The sequence below is a fragment of the Mesoplodon mirus genome (assembly GCF_964341445.2).
Source record: "Mesoplodon mirus genome assembly, chromosome: 19".
Taxonomy (NCBI): Eukaryota; Metazoa; Chordata; class Mammalia; order Artiodactyla; family Ziphiidae; genus Mesoplodon; species Mesoplodon mirus.
Genome location: NC_138995.1, coordinates 51,038,910 through 51,056,204, shown reverse-complemented (window position 1 = coordinate 51,056,204; position 17,295 = coordinate 51,038,910). Strand labels below are relative to the sequence as shown.

The window sequence follows — 17,295 nt, the reverse complement described above, 5'->3', positions numbered from 1 at the left end:
CACCTCAGTTTGTGCCTGTGCTTCAGGCACACGAACTTGTATTCAGTAACAGTTACTCTAAGTTCGAGCAATTTATGAAAAGTCACCCATCTTTAACGATTTGGGCACTTTTTGGCATGTTACATTCAGAAAGTGGACTTTAGACACTTTATTATTATATTTTTTAATCATAAAAACGGTATCAGGGGGCTTCCCTGGTGGCGCAGTGGTTGAGAGTCCGCCTGCTGATGCAGGGGACACGGGTTCGTGCCCCGGTCCGGGAAGATCCCACATGCCGCGGAGCGGCTGGGCCCGTGAGCCATGGCCGCTGAGCCTGCGCGTCCGGAGCCTGTGCTCCGCAACGAGAGAGGCCACAACAGTGAGAGGCCCGCGTACCGCAAGGAAAAAAAAAACAAAAACTGTATCAGGAACAGCTGCACAACCATACCCCCAAGGTCACATACTGAAGCAAATGCACTCACCAGCAGTAAAGGGTCACTCTCCTTACGTCCTCCTCCACAGGCGAGGCTGCGGTAACGGCCTGGAGATTCATCTCCTTTAGCCTCCTCGGAAACCGCTCTATCTTCCCCTCCACCTGCCAGAGCCTTCGGACTCTGGCGGCATCCAGCGCCAACCCGTGGTAAGCTGAGGCTGAGAGAACAGGACTACCCCTTTTGGCTCTTTGGGGCTCCTAGTCCACACTACACGTCCCAGAAGTCCCCGCGGCCGGAAATAAGCTTCCCGCCAGAGCGACCGGAGGTGCCACATCACAGCTGGGACGGTAGAAGCGCGGAGTGATTCGCGGAGTCGGCGGAGGACCCGCTGCTTGTACTCTTGGGAGGAGTACGGTACTGAGAGGAGCTCGGAAGGCTTGGGTTGCTGGCTCTCTCGGATCTTTTGGGTACTGGACTACATTTTCCAGAAGCCTGCGGGTGTAACGTCACTTTCTACCAGGTTGTCAGCGCTGTTAATGCTGGAATGAGCTGAGCCGCGCAGCGGCTTAGGGAGCGCGGACTGTTGATGTGGACCGGACCGCTGGGACCCGGCAGGACGCCGGAGAAGCAGAAGGTGAGGCGTTGTCTGAGCCCCGGGACAAAGACCGGCCGTGTCTAGAGCCTCAGAGCTTAGCACGCCACTGTGTGTTTGTGTGTGTGTGTGTAACGTGATGTGCCTGTGGGACTGCGTGATTTTGTGTGTGACCACTTGAGAGAGTGGTAATTGTGTCTTCAGACGTGAGAGCGGTTGTGTTAAGCTGCGAGAATGACCAGATAAAGAAGCTTGTCTCTAAGTCACAGACCTGATCTCAGAATGAGAATTTTAGAGCCAGAAACAGCCTCAGGTTCGGGGGGCTGAGAAAAGAGGAGGCAAAAATCGAGGTAGTAAGATTCCAATTTCCCCTCAGGAATCCACCTGGGGAGCCCTATGCGGATTCTCGACTTCCACTCTGGTTCCCAAAGAGGGAGGGCATCATTGCTCAGGTCAGTCGCTGAGCTTCGGCTGAGTGTCTACTTTAACTTAACTCGTGGGGTGGGGGGCGTGGGGTGGAGCAGGGGGAGTAGAAGATATTTGTTTCTAACAAATCAGTCTGGGCTCAAAGAAAGGCTTGGTGTCTCAAGATTATTTAACTCTTACCAACTTCTCTGACACAGGTGACCAGAGAACAAGGGAAGAGTAGCTGTTGGACAACTAAGATTTTTATCCAAGGTAAGTTGTTTTTCTCTTTTTTGTCTCTGGATTGCTTTCTGGATTTTCAAGATATATCCTTCTGCCCTCGAAAATCTATAGCAAGGATCCTTTTAGTGATCTGGTTCTTGGAAGATGCTATTCCAAAGAATAATGGGGATTGGGGGGAGGTTAGAGGAATGAACCCAAAGAAGATGTTCTACTCCACTTCTCTCCTTTTAACCTGAGGTACACATATTCATGTGCCAAATATTTTAATGCCGCCTGTATACTGAGTCCTTTTCTAAGATTTTTGAAGGAATAGAATAAATCCAAGAGTGAAATTTGAAGCCTTTTAGTATTTTCTTCTCAATTTTATTGTTTAAGAGATGATATTGTAAGTATTTAAAAGGTTCAAAAGAGCATTCAGCAAATTCTCCCTCCCAGCTCTGCCCTTAGTCACGGAGTTTTCCCACTTCAGAGGGCAACCAGTGTGACTAGTTCCTTGAGTACTTCCAGGGGGATTCTATGCATATATTAGTACATGACGGGCTTATTCATTTTTTATAGCTGAACTGTATTCCATACTTCTTCCATGTTTAAAAACTGACCCTTACTAACTTTCAGATGGCTATCAGTCTTTTACTATTGTAAACGGTGGTGGGATAAATATAGATGCTCATTTGATGAGTTTATTAGTAGGATGAATGCTACTTTCTGGGCCAACTTATGTGTGGACTTTAAATTTTAATACTTCTTGCTATATTTTCCCTCAGAGAGGCTGTATCATTACTTTACTAATCACTATTTTTTGATTTTATGTTTTATTCAAGGTATTTTGCTAGTTGTTGGAAAGCTTAAGAAAATTATTAATATGCTATTGTAGAGCTTTCAAACTATGGTGTTGTTACCTTATTTTGTGTGTATGTGGTAAAATCAATTCGCTGAGCCACGATCAGCATTTTTTAAAACTTTTTATTATGAAAAATTCAAACTGTACAAAAATAGACAAAATAGTAATGAACCTCTATGTACCATCCTTTGTTCAGCTTCAGTAATGATTGACTCATAGCTAGTCTTGTTTGATCTATACCCCTGCCCACCCCAGATTTTGTAGCAAATGCCAGATGTTGTTGTATTACTTCATCCATAAACATTTCAGTGTGTATGTGAATGATGAGTCTTTTAAAAAACTTAATCACAGGGGCTTCCCTGGGGGCGCAGTGGTTGAGAGTCCGCCTGCCGATGCAGGGGACACGGGTTCGTGCCCTGGTCCGGGAAGATCCCACATGCCGCGGAGTGGCTGGGCCCGTGAGCCATGGCCGCTGAGCCTGCGCGTCCGGAGCCTGTGCTCCGCAACGGGAGAGGCCACAACAGTGAGAGGCCCGCGTACTGCCAAAAAAAACCAAACCAAAACAAAAAACTTAATCACAGTACCATTATTTTCTCTCAAACAATATTTCTTTAACATCAGATATCCAGTTAGAGTTTAGACTGCCTCTCAGGGTATATCTCTTTAAATTTTAAAAGTTCTTTGAATCTGGGTCCAAATAAGACCTATGTGTTGCGATTGGTTTATAATGTATTTGTTGAAGAAACTGGGCAATTTGTTCTGTATAGTTTCCCACAGTCTGGTATCATTAACATGTTTTTCTGTATTTCCTGTAGATTAAGAGCCTTAGCCTACATGCACCAATTTGAATTTCCTGGATGGGATCAGAAGGAGATCCCAGATTAATTTTCAACACCTTATAATCCAAATATTGGGGAAGGTTTCCTGGGTAGGGAAAGTTCAGGCTCAAATGGATCACATACCAGGTGGATAGTTGCTTCTCCCATGGGACAGTCTATGGATAATGGGTCTGAGGAGCATATATGCCCTCAGTCTGACCTACAGCCCTTATGAAATGGCAGCAGGATTGAAAATCCATAAAATTAGAGGGAGACATTATTATTAAAAGACGTCATATGTGATGAGTCTTCATGTGCATGGAGGGTGAGACATGCTCCCTCTAAATGTAGGAAATAGTGATAAGGAGGTTTCCTAAAGTTTCTTTGAGATGTGAGTCAGACAGGGGACCTTAAATTAAGAGAGATTCAGGCTTGAGGCAAGAGAGAGACACATGTAGGTGTCCTTTTGCCACACTGCCATTTATTTATTTATTTTTCACATCTTTATTGGAGTATAAATGCTTTATAATGTTGTGTTAGTTTCTGGTGTACAACAAAGTGAATCAGCTATACGTATACATATATCCCCATACACACTGCCACTTAAAAGGGAGCTGTTTAAAGAGACCATTGTGTCTCTTAATTAAGCCAGCTGCCTGGGACCTATTGGGAGATGAAAGTTCCATTGGATGCCTTTCCCAAGAACCCAGCATTGTGTGTTTTGAGAGTGAAATGTATGCCTTGGTCACTACTAGTAATGTCTTGAACTCTGAAAGGAATAAGGATTGTCCTGGTGAGTCCTTGTATATGTAGAGATGAGTGACTTTGATTTATATTTGAGTATCTGTAAAGCAAGAGATTCCCAGATTTCTTTACCCTTAAAGGGACAACTCTTAGGCAGTGGCCCAAGAGTTTGTAAAAATATGCAGATGGGACCATTTGTTTGTCAGGACATTTGTGCAAAGATGACTTCCTAAAGTTTGACCACTTGTTCTGATCCTTGGATCCTGTCCTTTATGGGGGACATCCTAGTTAAGGAATGGAAAGCAGCAACATTCCACTTAGCTCCATCACCTACGATGTTGGCAGTGCTATCCATAAAGTCTGTGGGCTCACATTGCTGTTTACTTAGTTAACCCCAGGGGGATTCCTAGTCGAGGGCTCTGAGGGAGGGGTGACCTCCTCTAGCACCATGGCATCTGGCAAGGGACTAAGGACAGGGAAGACCACTCCCTCCTGTAGGTGGAACATTCCAGAGGGCTCAGGCTTGGCCGAGCCTATGGGATGTACCTGTGCTGAGTTTGTGGGGGTGCTCCCTCCATGATCCAAGGCATAGTAGGCATATGGGTTCAGAGAGTCCCAGGCTTAGGGTCTTTGAAAGCCTTTATCTCCAAGAGATCTTAGTATATAGCCAGCAGTTGTCACTCTAATGGTGTATAGTATAGGGCCAAAAGGGGCACCTTCTTGCATCATAAGCCTGTAGGCACCTGGTGGCCGTCAGAGGGGGTTCAGAGGCATGAGAGGAGGTTGCTGCGGCCTCTGCAGAGAAGGAGTCTCTGAGGGCACTAACAGGAGTGACTACTGATTTTAATTTGAACAGATTCTGGAGCCTTTTGTTGGAAGGGTTCCTTTCCAAGGTGGGATGATTTGTAAGTAACAGCATCAGTGAGATTAACTAAAATTTGTAAGTAAGGAATATGTTGCTTCCAGACCCAAATAAGACTGAAAGACATTATGGGTGCTGAGAGATTTTACTGTAGTTTCTTGACAGTGTCAGGCATAGAGTTGCCCAGTTTTACCAATACTTTTCAGGAATTTAACCAAGGTGTCAGGGCTTTGCATTATGTGTGAGGCAGTGGCCTATGTCTTTTTTTGTGAGCTCTTTTGTGAGTATTTTTATGTCCTTAATGAGCATGTTAAATGAATCTCCTCAGAGGAGGATGTCGTTCATATAATGTCATACCTGTGCTCCTGGAAAAAGGTGGATGCAGTTAAGGTTGTGTACAGTGGCAAGGCTACTGAGGTATCCGTGGGTAGCCTGGCAAAGGTACATTGTGTTAGACCTTGATAAGAGAAGTATTTAGGGTGTGGGTTTAGCAAACTTCCTGTGAAGAGGAATTGAGAGTTTTTAGCCATGACATCAACGTTGGGTCAAGACAGCACTTGTGAAATATTTTATCACAGACTTGTACCTCATGCCACACACAAAAATTTACTCAAAATGCACCATCGACCTAAATGTAAGAGTACAAGCAGCCAAAGGGGAAAAAATACATAAATTGGATTTCCTCAAAATTAAAAACTTTCAAGCTTCAAGGGACACCACCAAGAAAGTGAAGATACAGCCCACAAAGTGGGACCCGAAATTTGAAAATCACAAGTTCAGGTAGGGAATTGTATTTTGGAATATATGAGGAATTATTACAACTGAACAATAAAAAGACAACCAAAATTTTTTTCCTTTTTCTTCCTTTTTCCTTTTGGCCACGCCACGATGCATTCCCCAACCAGGGATCGAACCCATGTCCTCTGCAGTGGAAGCATGGAGTCTGAATCACTTGGACCTCCAGGGAAGTACCACCAAACTTTTTAAATGAGCAAAGAGTTGGAATACACATTTCTCCAAAGAAAATACACAAATGACAAATAAGCACATAAAGATGTTCAACATCATTGGGGAAATGCAAATCAAAATCATGACATACCACTTCAAACCCACTAGAATGAATTTAATCCAAAAGATGGCGAAGATGTGGAAAAAATGGAACTTTGATATATTGGTGGAACTGTAAGATGATGCAGCTGCTTTGAAAAAGAGTTGGCAGTTCCTCAAAAAGGTAAACATGGAGTTACCATATGATCCAGCAATTCTGTTCCTAGGTGTATATATCTAAGAGAAATGAAACATGTCCACACAAAAACATGTACATGAATGTTCTTAGTAGCATTATTCTTAGTAACAATAAGTGAAGACAATGCAAATGTCCATCAACTGATGAATGGGAAAAATGTGGTGTATCCATACAATGGAACATTATTTAGCAATATGTATAAAGGCAAAGGTACTAATCTATGCTGCAACATATGCTAACCTTGAAACATTATGCTCTGTGAGAGAAGCCCATCACAAAGACCACATATTGTATGATTCCATTTATATGAAATGACTAGAATAAGCATATGTGTAGATATAAAGAGTGGATTAGCAGTTGCCAGGGTCTGAGGGAACAAGAGTGGGAAGTGACTGCTAAGGGGTATGGGGTTTTGGATAATGAGAATATTCTAAAATTAGATGGTTGTGCATCTCTGTGAGTATACTAAAAACCACTCAGTTGTATTTTTAAAAGGATGAATTTATGGAATGCGAGTTATACGTCAGTGAAGCTGTTACGAAAAGAAACAAGTATAAGGAAGATTCTTTAGCCAGTGGGGGCAGAGAGTGGTTAAATTCACAGACCTGTTTGCTGATCACATAAGTGTTAATTGTATAAAGAATCTAGCGCATACAGTGGTTGAGAGTCCGCCTGCCGATGCAGGGGACACGGGTTCGTGCCTCGGTCCGGGAAGATCCCACATGCCGCGGAGCGGCTAGGCCCGTGAGCCATGGCCACTGAGCCTGCGCGTCCGGAGCCTGTGCTCCGCAACGGGAGAGGCCACAACGGTGAGAGGCCCACATACCACAGAAAAAAAAAAAAAAAAAAAGAATCTAGGCATAGTATGTGCTCTGTGGAAATTATTTGTTGTACAGCCACTTTCGCAAGTCATCCCCAGCCTTACATTTAGAGGCAGAATGATTTTCAGCAGGATAACAAGGGAGTGCTGCCTCCAGAATTCCTGAGTTCAGCTGAGGCCATGATTGGCTGCAACAGGCAGCCTTCTTCTTTTTTTGTTTTTAATTTTTTGGCAGCACCACGTGGCATGCAGGATCTTAGTTCCCCAACCAGGGATTGAACCTGCACCCCCTGCAGTGGAAGCGAGGAGTCTTAACCACTGGACCGCCAGGGAAGTCCCCAGGCAGTTTTCTGTTAAAGGATGTTTTGGGGAATTCCCTGGCAGTCCAGTGGTTAGGACTCTGTGCTTTCACTGCTGAGGGCCCAGGTTCAGTCCCTGGTTGGGGAACTAAGATACTACAAGCCATGCAGCCAAAAAATAAATTAATTAAATAAAATTTTAAAAAATTAATTAAAAACAAAAAGAATGCTTTGGATTTGTTCCTTGGTTACTTGATGAGTCTAGTGTGACTTTGCGTGGCCTGGATGAAGCCTACAGTTTGGACTCAAGTTGCTTCTTGCACCTTGGAATGTGAGAACGAGCCAGAGAGGCACCCTGAGCTATTTAGTGTGTTGGGCCTGGGGGGAAAAGGCAGATCTTAGTTGTGGGAAGTGTTTGTTCCAGGATTCGGCCTACATAGATACAGAGCACTTCTAGGCCTGAGGGCCCCATCAGTGTCCTTGAAGCAGGTATGACTTGGATACATTTTGGATCAGAGGCCCCTAGTCTGAAAATATTAACCACTCAGGACAGGTCAGAGAACCCTAAGAACATCATAGGAATTGGGTACTGCTTTAGCATAAATTAATCCTTCTGTATCTATGTTTTTTGGGATTGGGGAAGGGATTTGATTGTTTATATTTCTGCAAATCTCAGTATATATATTGGGGCATAGAAGGGACCAGGTGCCATGAAAAGGGAAGGAAATATTTATCTTAACTTAGTCATTTAGAAGGAAGCCTATTTTCACAGTTTCCTTTTTCTTTCCTGACTCTGTATTCTCAGGACTCAGCACTTCTCCAGAGGAGGACTAATAATTTGCCCTTCTAAGCCATGCCCCATGTGAGTTGGTGTTTTTTCTTCCCCTCATCAAATAGTCATTGTTTTCTAGGATATGAATGGTCAATATTCTTATCTCCAGATTTTCTGTCTCACTAAGCCCCACCCCTCTCTTCTCTAGCCATATTTAGGGATCCATTCTGCAAATCAGGAAATGTATTAAGGAAAGAGTAGAACCTCTTGTGTCAGAATGTGGTTTGATGAGATGGGACTCACATGCAAAATTCATTCTTTCTCATTGACCTCCATTTTCTGGTTGATGAGGATAGAAAATTGCTGTTTATCTCAGAATGTGGTGAAATCTTTGGTCTGTGAGGCTTTTAAGATTGGAAATGTGATCAAATGTAGGATTGAGAACAGAGAGAGAGCGTGTCATGTCAGTGAATACCTCAGAGGTGAATACCAGTGACAAGATCCATTTCAAATTTGAATAGAATGTGTAAGTCAGGGACCACATCTATGTGAGTTTAGCTCATCTTTCATTGGTTTTCTTTAGCTCAGAATAAGCAAAGTGTACAGTGAGCAATGATGAGTGGTAAAATGATCAGCCAGAGGGTTAGATATTTGCAAATTTTAGAAACAGAGCTGATGTTAGAGAAGGAAAACAAACTAAATACTGGAAAATAAGAAAATGATTACAGGGAATTCCCTGGTGGTCCGGTGGTTAGGACTCTGTGCTTTCACTGCCGAGGGCTGGGGTTCAATCCCTGGTGGGGGCACTAAGATCCCACAAGCTGCGCTGTGCAGCAAAAAAAAAAAAAAAAAAGAAAAAAAATGATTACAATTATAATATGGAATATTATATACCTTATAAAAATGATGCCTATGAAAGGATTTGCCAGGACAAGGAAGAATATTATTGCTAAGTTATTCTAAGACTTGAGTTGGAAATAAATTCTTAAATTATATAGAAATCTTATTTTCTAAGATAAACATTTTAAAAGACATTTGTAATGGGCCCATCAGTTTTGTTTTTTTCTCTTTTTTCTCCCTCCCTTCCTCCTTCCATCCTCTCTTTCTTCTCTCCCTTCCTTCCTTCCTTTTTCTTATTTTCAATTCTTTAAAGGGAAGAGGGGAGGAAGGAATTCGCAACTTATTTGAGAATTTGCACGTGTTATGTGCTTGCACCCAGTATTTCATTTAATCAGAGAACTCCACTTACCTGGCTTTTGTTCATTCTTGTAACTGTTCACAAGAAGCTATGACAGAGTAATAGGAATGTTTAGGAACTATTTAGGTGCTCTGCATTTATCACACTCCCTTCCTTTCCATTACTTAGCCATATTGCAAGCTTCCAGCTTCAACGTATTTCTGTTTGGGCCACTTTATGTAATACTTTTCTTCTCCTCTCATTACTTCTAAAAAATATTTCTTTATTTTACCATTAACCCTGAGTTGTCATTTCAGAGTTTGGTGTCGTTCAAGGATGTGGCCATAGACTTCTCACAGGAAGAGTGGGAGTGCCTGGACTTGGAACAGAAGGATTTGTACAGAGATGTGATGTTGGAGAACTACAGCAACCTGGTCTCACTGGGTAATTTTGTCTGTTCTCAATAATTCAGCTTCAGTCTTTGTGAAATTTAGAAAAGTTTCCAAGTGCCTAGCTGAATTTCAGACCCCTAGTCCCAAATAAATTTTTTGTGCCTTATAGACTTTGAAATGGACAGCTCCATTGGGCACTTTTATCTACTCTTTTCTTCAGATATCCTTTCTCTGAATCTTTCTGTAATTGACCTTCTTACTTGATGAACAGTGGACTCAATTTTAATTCTGGACAAGCAGAGTGTAACCATATCCATTTCCATTCTTATAAGCAGGATTTTCCATTTCTAAGCCAGATGTGCTCTCCTCATTGGAGCAAGGCAAGGACCCTTGGAAGGTTGTACGGGATGTGACAAGAGGTCTGAGCCCAGGTGAGTAAGAGATGATCAGGCAAAGGGAGGCCATTGTTAAATTCCTTAATAAGTTGGTCACACCTTTGAGTTATTAGCTCCAAAGTTCTCCTCACAGACCCAACCAAGGCCTTTTACTCCTAGGCCTGTGGAGTAAAATCCTGAGCCCTGGAGGACAAAACTGTTTTAGCATCAGTTACCTAAGGAATCCCCTTCTTTGCTCCATTTACCACTTCCCTTGTTTTCTTTCATGTTCCCCTGTATTTTCAAACAGGGAATAGCCCTCCTTTTTCAATGATAACCATTTTAACATTTTATATTTTTGATCCAGTGAAACCTGTATGAGTCTTTATCCAACAAATATTTTTAAATACCCTCTATATTCTAAGTATTGAGAATATAACAGTAAACAAGAAAAATTCCCTATCCCCATTGATCTTTCCTAGCAGAAAGAATAGTAACAAATAAAAATATACAAAGAGTGATGAGTGTTATGAAGCAAAATAAGAAGCATAGAGAATCACCAAGTAATGGGGGGAGGGCTTCCCTGGTGGCGCAGTGGTTGAGAGTCCACCTGCCAATGCAGGGGACACGGGTTCATGCCCCAGTCAGGGAGGATCCCACATGCCGTGGAGCGGCTGGGCCCGTGAGCCATGGCCGCTGAGCCTGCGCGTCCGGAGCCTGTACTCCGCGACGGGAGAGGCCACAACAGTGAGAGGCCCGCGTACCGCAAAAAAAAAATAAAATAAAATAAGATAAACTATAGCATGGGCTCATACCAATTCAATTCAGATTCTGAATTATAGGCTTTTTATTTAACCCTTTATAAGATCTTACAGCTGCATCTATTTTCTCCCATGCCAGGAGTCCTAGTTATCAAGGACACTAAGAATGATGCAATTAGAATATCACATAATTACATATTTTATCCCACATTATACAAGAAGCCTCTAAAATAAGAAGATCAACACTACCACTAACAATATTATTACTCAAAACAGTTTGAGATAATTGTTTTGGCAGTTTTTTGTTCCCTTCATAGGGTATATCACAGTCAAATTACTATGTTTGAAAGTTATTTGAAGTAGTTTCCTTGTATGGTTATGCCACCAATTGTAAATACTGGTTCTTTTTTTTTTTCTCTTTCAATTTTTAAGCTGTGCTTTCTTGTAATTTAATTTTGTTTTATAATTATTTAATATATTTCTATATCACCAAAGTCAAATCTACAAAACAAGTTACATTCAAAGAAATCTGACTTCTATTCCTGGCTCCTCCACCTGTTCCTTCCCTACCCTGTAACTATGGGGTTTATTCCTCCCCCTTTTTAAAATAAAAGCAAATGTGTATTATACTTTTATACTTTTTCTACCTCTTCCCCTTCCTAACATAAAAAGAGCATAACTATACATACTTTTGTTGACATTTCTTTTTTTTTCTTAATTAATTTATTTATTTTTGGGTGCATTGGGTCTTCGCTGCTGTGTGTGGGCTTCCTCTAGTTGCAGTGAGCGGGGGCTACTCTTCATTGTGGTGTGCGGGCCTCTTATTGCGGTGGCCTCTCTTACTGCGGAGCATGGGCTCTAGGTGCATGGGCTTCAGTACTTGTGGCACCCGGGCCTAGTTGCTCCATGGCATGTGGGATCCTCCCGGACCAGGGCTTGAACCCATGTCCCCTGCATTGGCAGGTGGATTCTTAACCACTGCGCCACCAGGGAAGCTCGACATGTCTTTTACAATTAACAGTGTATTTCAATCAGCACTTCATATTAATATAAAGAGATATTCCTTTTTAACTGCTTCGTAGTACACCATGATGTGGATATACCATGGATTATTTCGACCAGCCACCTACTGATGGACAGTTGGGTTATTGTTAATCTTTTTCTGTAACAAATTATGCTTCAGTGAAAACTTTCTGCATCAGAATTTTTGAAATTTGCTGGTGCAATTAAAAAAACGTTTTTTATTGCTTTATTTTATTGTTTGTTTGTTTTTTGGCCATGCCACACAGCATGTGGGATCTTGGTTCCCTGACCAGGGATCGAACCTGTGCCCCCTGCAGTGGAAGCGCGGAGTCTTAACCACTGGACCACCAGGGAAGTCCCGCTAGTGCAATTTTGAGATAGAGTTCACATAAGTATAGATATCTATACATATCTATTTTTTCCCAGCTTGTCCTTTTACTTTCCTTAATGTGTTTTTGACATGCTAACCTTTTCTTTTGTTTTTGTTTTTTACTGTAACATGGTCATTTTTTTAAATTTTACTTTTTCTACATAATTAATCCAACATCATTTTTTTTTGGCCCCACCGCATGGCATGTGGGATCTTAGTTCCCCGACCAGGGATTGAACCCATGCCCCCTGCAGTGGAAGCATGGAGTCTTAACCACTGGATGTGGGAAGTCCCAATGTGGTCATTTTTATCAAGTTGAGATCTGGAAATATTTCCCCATTCCTAAGTTATAGAAGAAGTCACCCAAGTTTTATTCTAGTTACTTCTGTGTTTTCATTTCTCTAAGTAAGGGTATCTGATCCATTTGGAATTTATCCTACTGTAAGCTCTAAGGTACTAATGCAATTTCATCTTTTTTCTGTATGTTTATCCTTATGTTGTATTGTTTTTTTGTTTTTGTTCTTTTAAGGGAGAAGGAAGGTTTCATTATTTGCAGCAAGTAAGGAGAGCACTGGGGATCTTTCCCAAAACAGTGTCTCCTATGTTTATCCTTATGTTTATCACTTTAATTTATTAAAAAAGAGTCCATCTTTTCCCTACTTGTTTTAGCTGCTACCTTTATTGTATGCTAAATTTGCACTTATAATTGTGTCTATTTATGGATTTTTCTTTTCTGTTCCATTGGTTGCACTGACATCTTATGAGTATGATACTCAGTTTGAGTCCACCATTTCTACCTTAGAAGTTTCATTTTTCCAGGAATATGAAAATAGCATTTGTTTACTTGTTATCTTACAGACTGGGAATCCAGGTGTGAAACCAAGAAGCTATCATCAAAAAGAGAAATTTATGAACTAGAAGCATCTCAATGGGAGATAGTAGAACAACTTACAAGCCGTAAGTGTGAGTGCAACAGTTTTCAAGATGATAAGGAATGCAGAGACCAGTTTGAAAGCCATTTAGGAAATAAAGAGGGACTTTTTAGGCAACTAGTAGTCTATGAAGAAAAGCCTAATTTTAATCAAACCACATCCCTTACGTTACAACAGAGAATTCATTCTACTGAGAAATTCTGTGAGTGTAAAGTGTGCAGAAAATATTTTATCCTTGGCTTTCAACAGACTGAACATCAGAAAAATCATTCTGATGAAAAATTCTATGAATGTAAAGAATGTGGAAAGGCCTTTATTTGGGACTCACAACTTACTTACCATCAGAGAGTTCATGTTGCTAAGAAACCCTATGAATGTAAGGAATGTAGAAAAGCTTTTATCTGTGCCTCGCAACTTATTTATCATCAAAGAATTCATACTGGAGAGAAACCTTATGAATGTAAAGAGTGTGGGAAGGCCTTTATTCGTAGCTCTCATCTTACTCAGCATCAAAGAATTCATACTGGTGAAAGACCCTATGAATGTAATGCATGTGGGAAGGCCTTTTTTCGTGGCTCACAACTTACTTACCATCAGAGAGTTCATACTGCAGAGAAACCCTATCAATGTAAGGAATGTGGAAAGGCCTTTATTCGTGGCTCTCAACTTACTGAACATCAGAGAATTCATACTGGTGAGAAACCCTATGAATGTAAGAAATGTGGGAAAGCCTTTAGTTATGGTTCACAGCTTACTCTACATTATAGACTCCATACTGGTGAAAAGCCTTATAAATGTAAAGATTGTGAGATGTCCTTTATTCGTGGCTCACAACTTACTGAACATCAGAGGATCCATACAGGTAAGAAACCACACGAATGTAAGCAGTGTGGAAAGGCCTTTAACTATGGCTCACAGCTTATTCGACATCAGAGGATTCATACTGGCGAGAAACCATATGAATGTCAAGAATGTGGGAAATCATTTATTCGTGGCTCACAACTTACTGAACATCAAAAAATTCACACTGGTGAAAAACCCTTTGAATGTAAGGAATGTGGGAAAGCCTTTATTCGTGGCTCACATCTTACTCAGCATCAGAGAATTCATACTGGTGAAAAACCTTATGAATGTAAAGAATGTGGAAAGGCCTTTATTTATGGCTCACAACTGTCTCAACATCAGAAAATTCATACAGGTGAGAATCCCTATGAATGTAAGCAGTGTGGGAAGATCTTCATTTGTGCCTCACAACTTAATCTACATCAGATTTTTCATACTGGTAGGAAAACATATGAATGTAAGGAATGTGGTAAGACTTTTATTCGTAGTTCACAGCTAACTTATCATCAGAGAGTTCATACTGGTGAGAAGCCCTATGAATGTAATGAATGTGGGAAGGCCTTTATTCGTGGTTCACATCTGACTCAGCATCAGAGAATTCATACTGGTGAGAAACCATACAAATGTAACGAATGTGGAAAGGCCTTTAATCGTGGATCACAACTTACTCAACATCAGAGAATTCATTCTGGCGAGAAGCCTTATAAATGTAATGCATGTGGTAAGGACTTTAGACGTCATTCACACCTTACTCAACATAAGAAACTTCATAATGGAGAAAAACTGTATGAAAAAATTAATTTAGTAAATCCTTTACCTGTTTGCCCATGACATTCACCTTTGGGATATCAGAAAATTCAGATTATGAATGTGAGAATCCTTTTTTACTTAAACTCATAGGTAACTCACCTTCAGAGAATTCACATTTAAGAAAGGCTAGATTAATATAAGTGCAGAATTATTTTCCATCATATTTCAATCCTAGTTAGACATAAGTGAATTCATATGAGAGCTCAACCCTAAAATGAAGGGTTCTCTTGTACAGTATCACCTGAGCTCCACCGTTTACTATGTGGGTGTTCCTTTGCAAAAGTTACTTAACCCCTGTTTGTTTTAGTTTCCATTAATATCATATATTTCATCATAGCGTTCTGCAATTTAAAGAAGTAAATACATATACCATAAAGCCTTAAAGCAATGTGTACTGCATAGTTAATGCTTAATAAATGTTAGCTATTATTGTAAACATTACTTTTATTAGTGTTTTAATCATTACTATTACAGAATTCAAATGAGAAGGAAACTTTACAAATACAGTACCATACGGTAAATCTTTCATCACTCTTACTAAGCATCAGGTAAATCATTTTGGAACAAAACATTCTAGTAGTATTAATGTGAGGTTATACCTGGTTCTGAATCAAAATTCTTACTAAAAGGAAACCCTAAGGGGAAAAAAGTGTTTTGCCCTTACAAATAAAGTTGCTTGTGAACATTTTTGTATAAATTTTTGCGTAAACATAAACTTGCATTTCTCGATCTAAATGTTTAAGAGCGTACTTTCTGGGTTATATAGTAAATGAGCGTTTCTCTTATAAGAAATGGACAAATCATTTTCCAAAGTGGCTTTTCCATTTTACATTCACACCAGGAACATGACTGACCCAGTTTCTCTGTATCTCTACCAGCATTTGGTTTTTTCACCATTTTTTATCTTAGCCATCTGATAGGTGTATAATGATATCTCTTTGTGGTTATAATTTCCATTTCCCTAGGGGCTAATGATGGTGTGCTTATTTGCTATCCCTGTATCCACTGGTGAAATGACTGTGTCTTTTACTCCTTTATTTTTGAATTGTATCTTTTTTTTTTAACTGTTGGATTGCGAGAGAGCGCTTTCTTTATTCTAGACAATACTAGTCCTTTGTTTGATATGTAGTTTGCAAAAATTTTCCCTGGTGTGTAGCTTTTCATCCTTTTAGCAGGGTCTTTTGAAAAGCAAAACTTTTTAATTTTGATAAGGTTTAGCTTATTACTTTTTCCTTTTACGGATCTAGCTTTTGGTGTCAAATCTAAGGACTCGGGCTTCCCTGGTGGCGCAGTGGTTGAGGGTCCGTCCGCCTGCCGATGCAGGGGACACGGGTTCGTGCCCTGGTCTGGGAAGATCCTACATGCTGTGGAGTGGCTGGGCCCATGAGCCATGGCCACTGAGCCTGTGCGTCTGGAGCCTGTGCTCCACAATGGGAGAGGCCACAACAGTGAGAGGCCCGCATACCGCAAAAGAAAAAAAAAATATATATATATATATAAGGACTCCTTTTCTAGCTCCAGATCCCAAAGATATTCTTCTACATTTTTGCCTGCAGTTTTCATGGTTTTATGTTTTGCATTTAAGTCTGTGATCCATTTGAGTTAATATTTGCATAATTATAAACTTTAGCTTCATGTTATTTCTTTGTTTGTGTTGCCTTATGGGTGTCCAGTTGTTCTAGTACCATTTGTTGAAAAGGCTACCTTCAATAAATTGATTTTGTGCCTTTATATTTGTGTATGTCTATTTCTGGATTTTCTGTTCTGTTGATCTATGTGCCTATTCCTCTGCTAATACCACCCTATCTTAGTTACTGTCACTCTGTAGGATGTCTTAATATTGGGTAGAGTGATTCCTCCCACTTTACCTTTTTAAAATTGATAACTATTCTTGGTCTTTTGCCATTTCATATAAATTCTAGAATAAACTAACCTATATCTACAAAAAAAAAGAGTTTGCTGAGTTGTAATAGAATTTCAATTTGGGGATAATTGACATCTTTACTTTCTGAGTCTTCCAATCCATGAACATGATATGTCTCTCCATTTTTAGGTCTTTATTGTGGGTTTAATTGTGTTTCCCAAAATACTCAAGTCCTAACTCTCAGTACCTGTGAATGTGACCTTATTTGGAAATAGAGACTTTGCAGATGTAATCAAATTAAGGTGAGGTCATATTGGATTAGAGTAAGCACTACTCTAATGACTAGTATCCTTAAAAGAAGAGGGAAATATGGACACAGACCCATAAGGAAAGCCATGTGAAATCAGAGGCAAGGTTGGAATGATGCATCTACAAGCCAAGGAACACCAAGGCTTACTAATAACTACCAGAAACTGGAAAGGGCAAGAAAGAATCATCCCCTAGCTCCTTTAGAGAAAGCATGGCCCTGCCAATACCTTGATTTTGGACTTCTAGCCCCCAGAACTGTGAGAAAATAAAGTTGTCTTAAACTAAGTTTGTGGTAATTTGTTATGGCAGCCCTAGAAAACTAATATAGTCTTTGATTTCTCTTATTAGGATTTGTAATTTTTGGCATACAGATGGCATACATGAT

At 40.5% G+C, this 17,295-nt stretch overlaps 1 protein-coding gene across 5 annotated transcripts; it reads left to right on the top strand.

Moving 5' to 3' along the window:
- The first annotated feature begins 745 nt into the window (after nt 1–745).
- LOC309794324 (uncharacterized protein) lies at nt 746–16,479 on the top strand. Of its 5 annotated transcripts, XM_082605651.1 has the most exons (9): nt 747–827; nt 934–1,047; nt 1,382–1,457; nt 1,629–1,683; nt 5,824–6,149; nt 8,089–8,145; nt 9,550–9,676; nt 9,957–10,055; nt 13,011–16,479. In XM_082605651.1, exons 6-9 carry the CDS (start codon nt 8,137–8,139, stop codon nt 14,756–14,758), a joined length of 1,983 nt encoding a protein of 660 aa, XP_082461777.1. In that variant the 5' UTR covers nt 747–827; nt 934–1,047; nt 1,382–1,457; nt 1,629–1,683; nt 5,824–6,149; nt 8,089–8,136; the 3' UTR covers nt 14,759–16,479. The 5 variants fall into 5 exon arrangements, with proteins under 5 accessions (XP_082461776.1, XP_082461778.1, XP_082461777.1 ...); XM_082605650.1 differs by having other exon boundaries at nt 746–1,047; XM_082605654.1 differs by having other exon boundaries at nt 747–1,047; nt 9,960–10,055; nt 13,011–16,478.
- The last annotated feature ends 816 nt before the right edge of the window (nt 16,480–17,295 follow it).

Bases quoted from the DNA above. Each gene is read 5' to 3' on its own strand.
- LOC309794324 (XM_082605652.1), top strand. The intron at 9,677-9,956 runs GTAATTTTGTCT...CATTCTTATAAG, and splicing joins CAGCAACCTGGTCTCACTGG to CAGGATTTTCCATTTCTAAG. The intron at 10,056-13,010 runs GTGAGTAAGAGA...GTTATCTTACAG, and splicing joins GACAAGAGGTCTGAGCCCAG to ACTGGGAATCCAGGTGTGAA.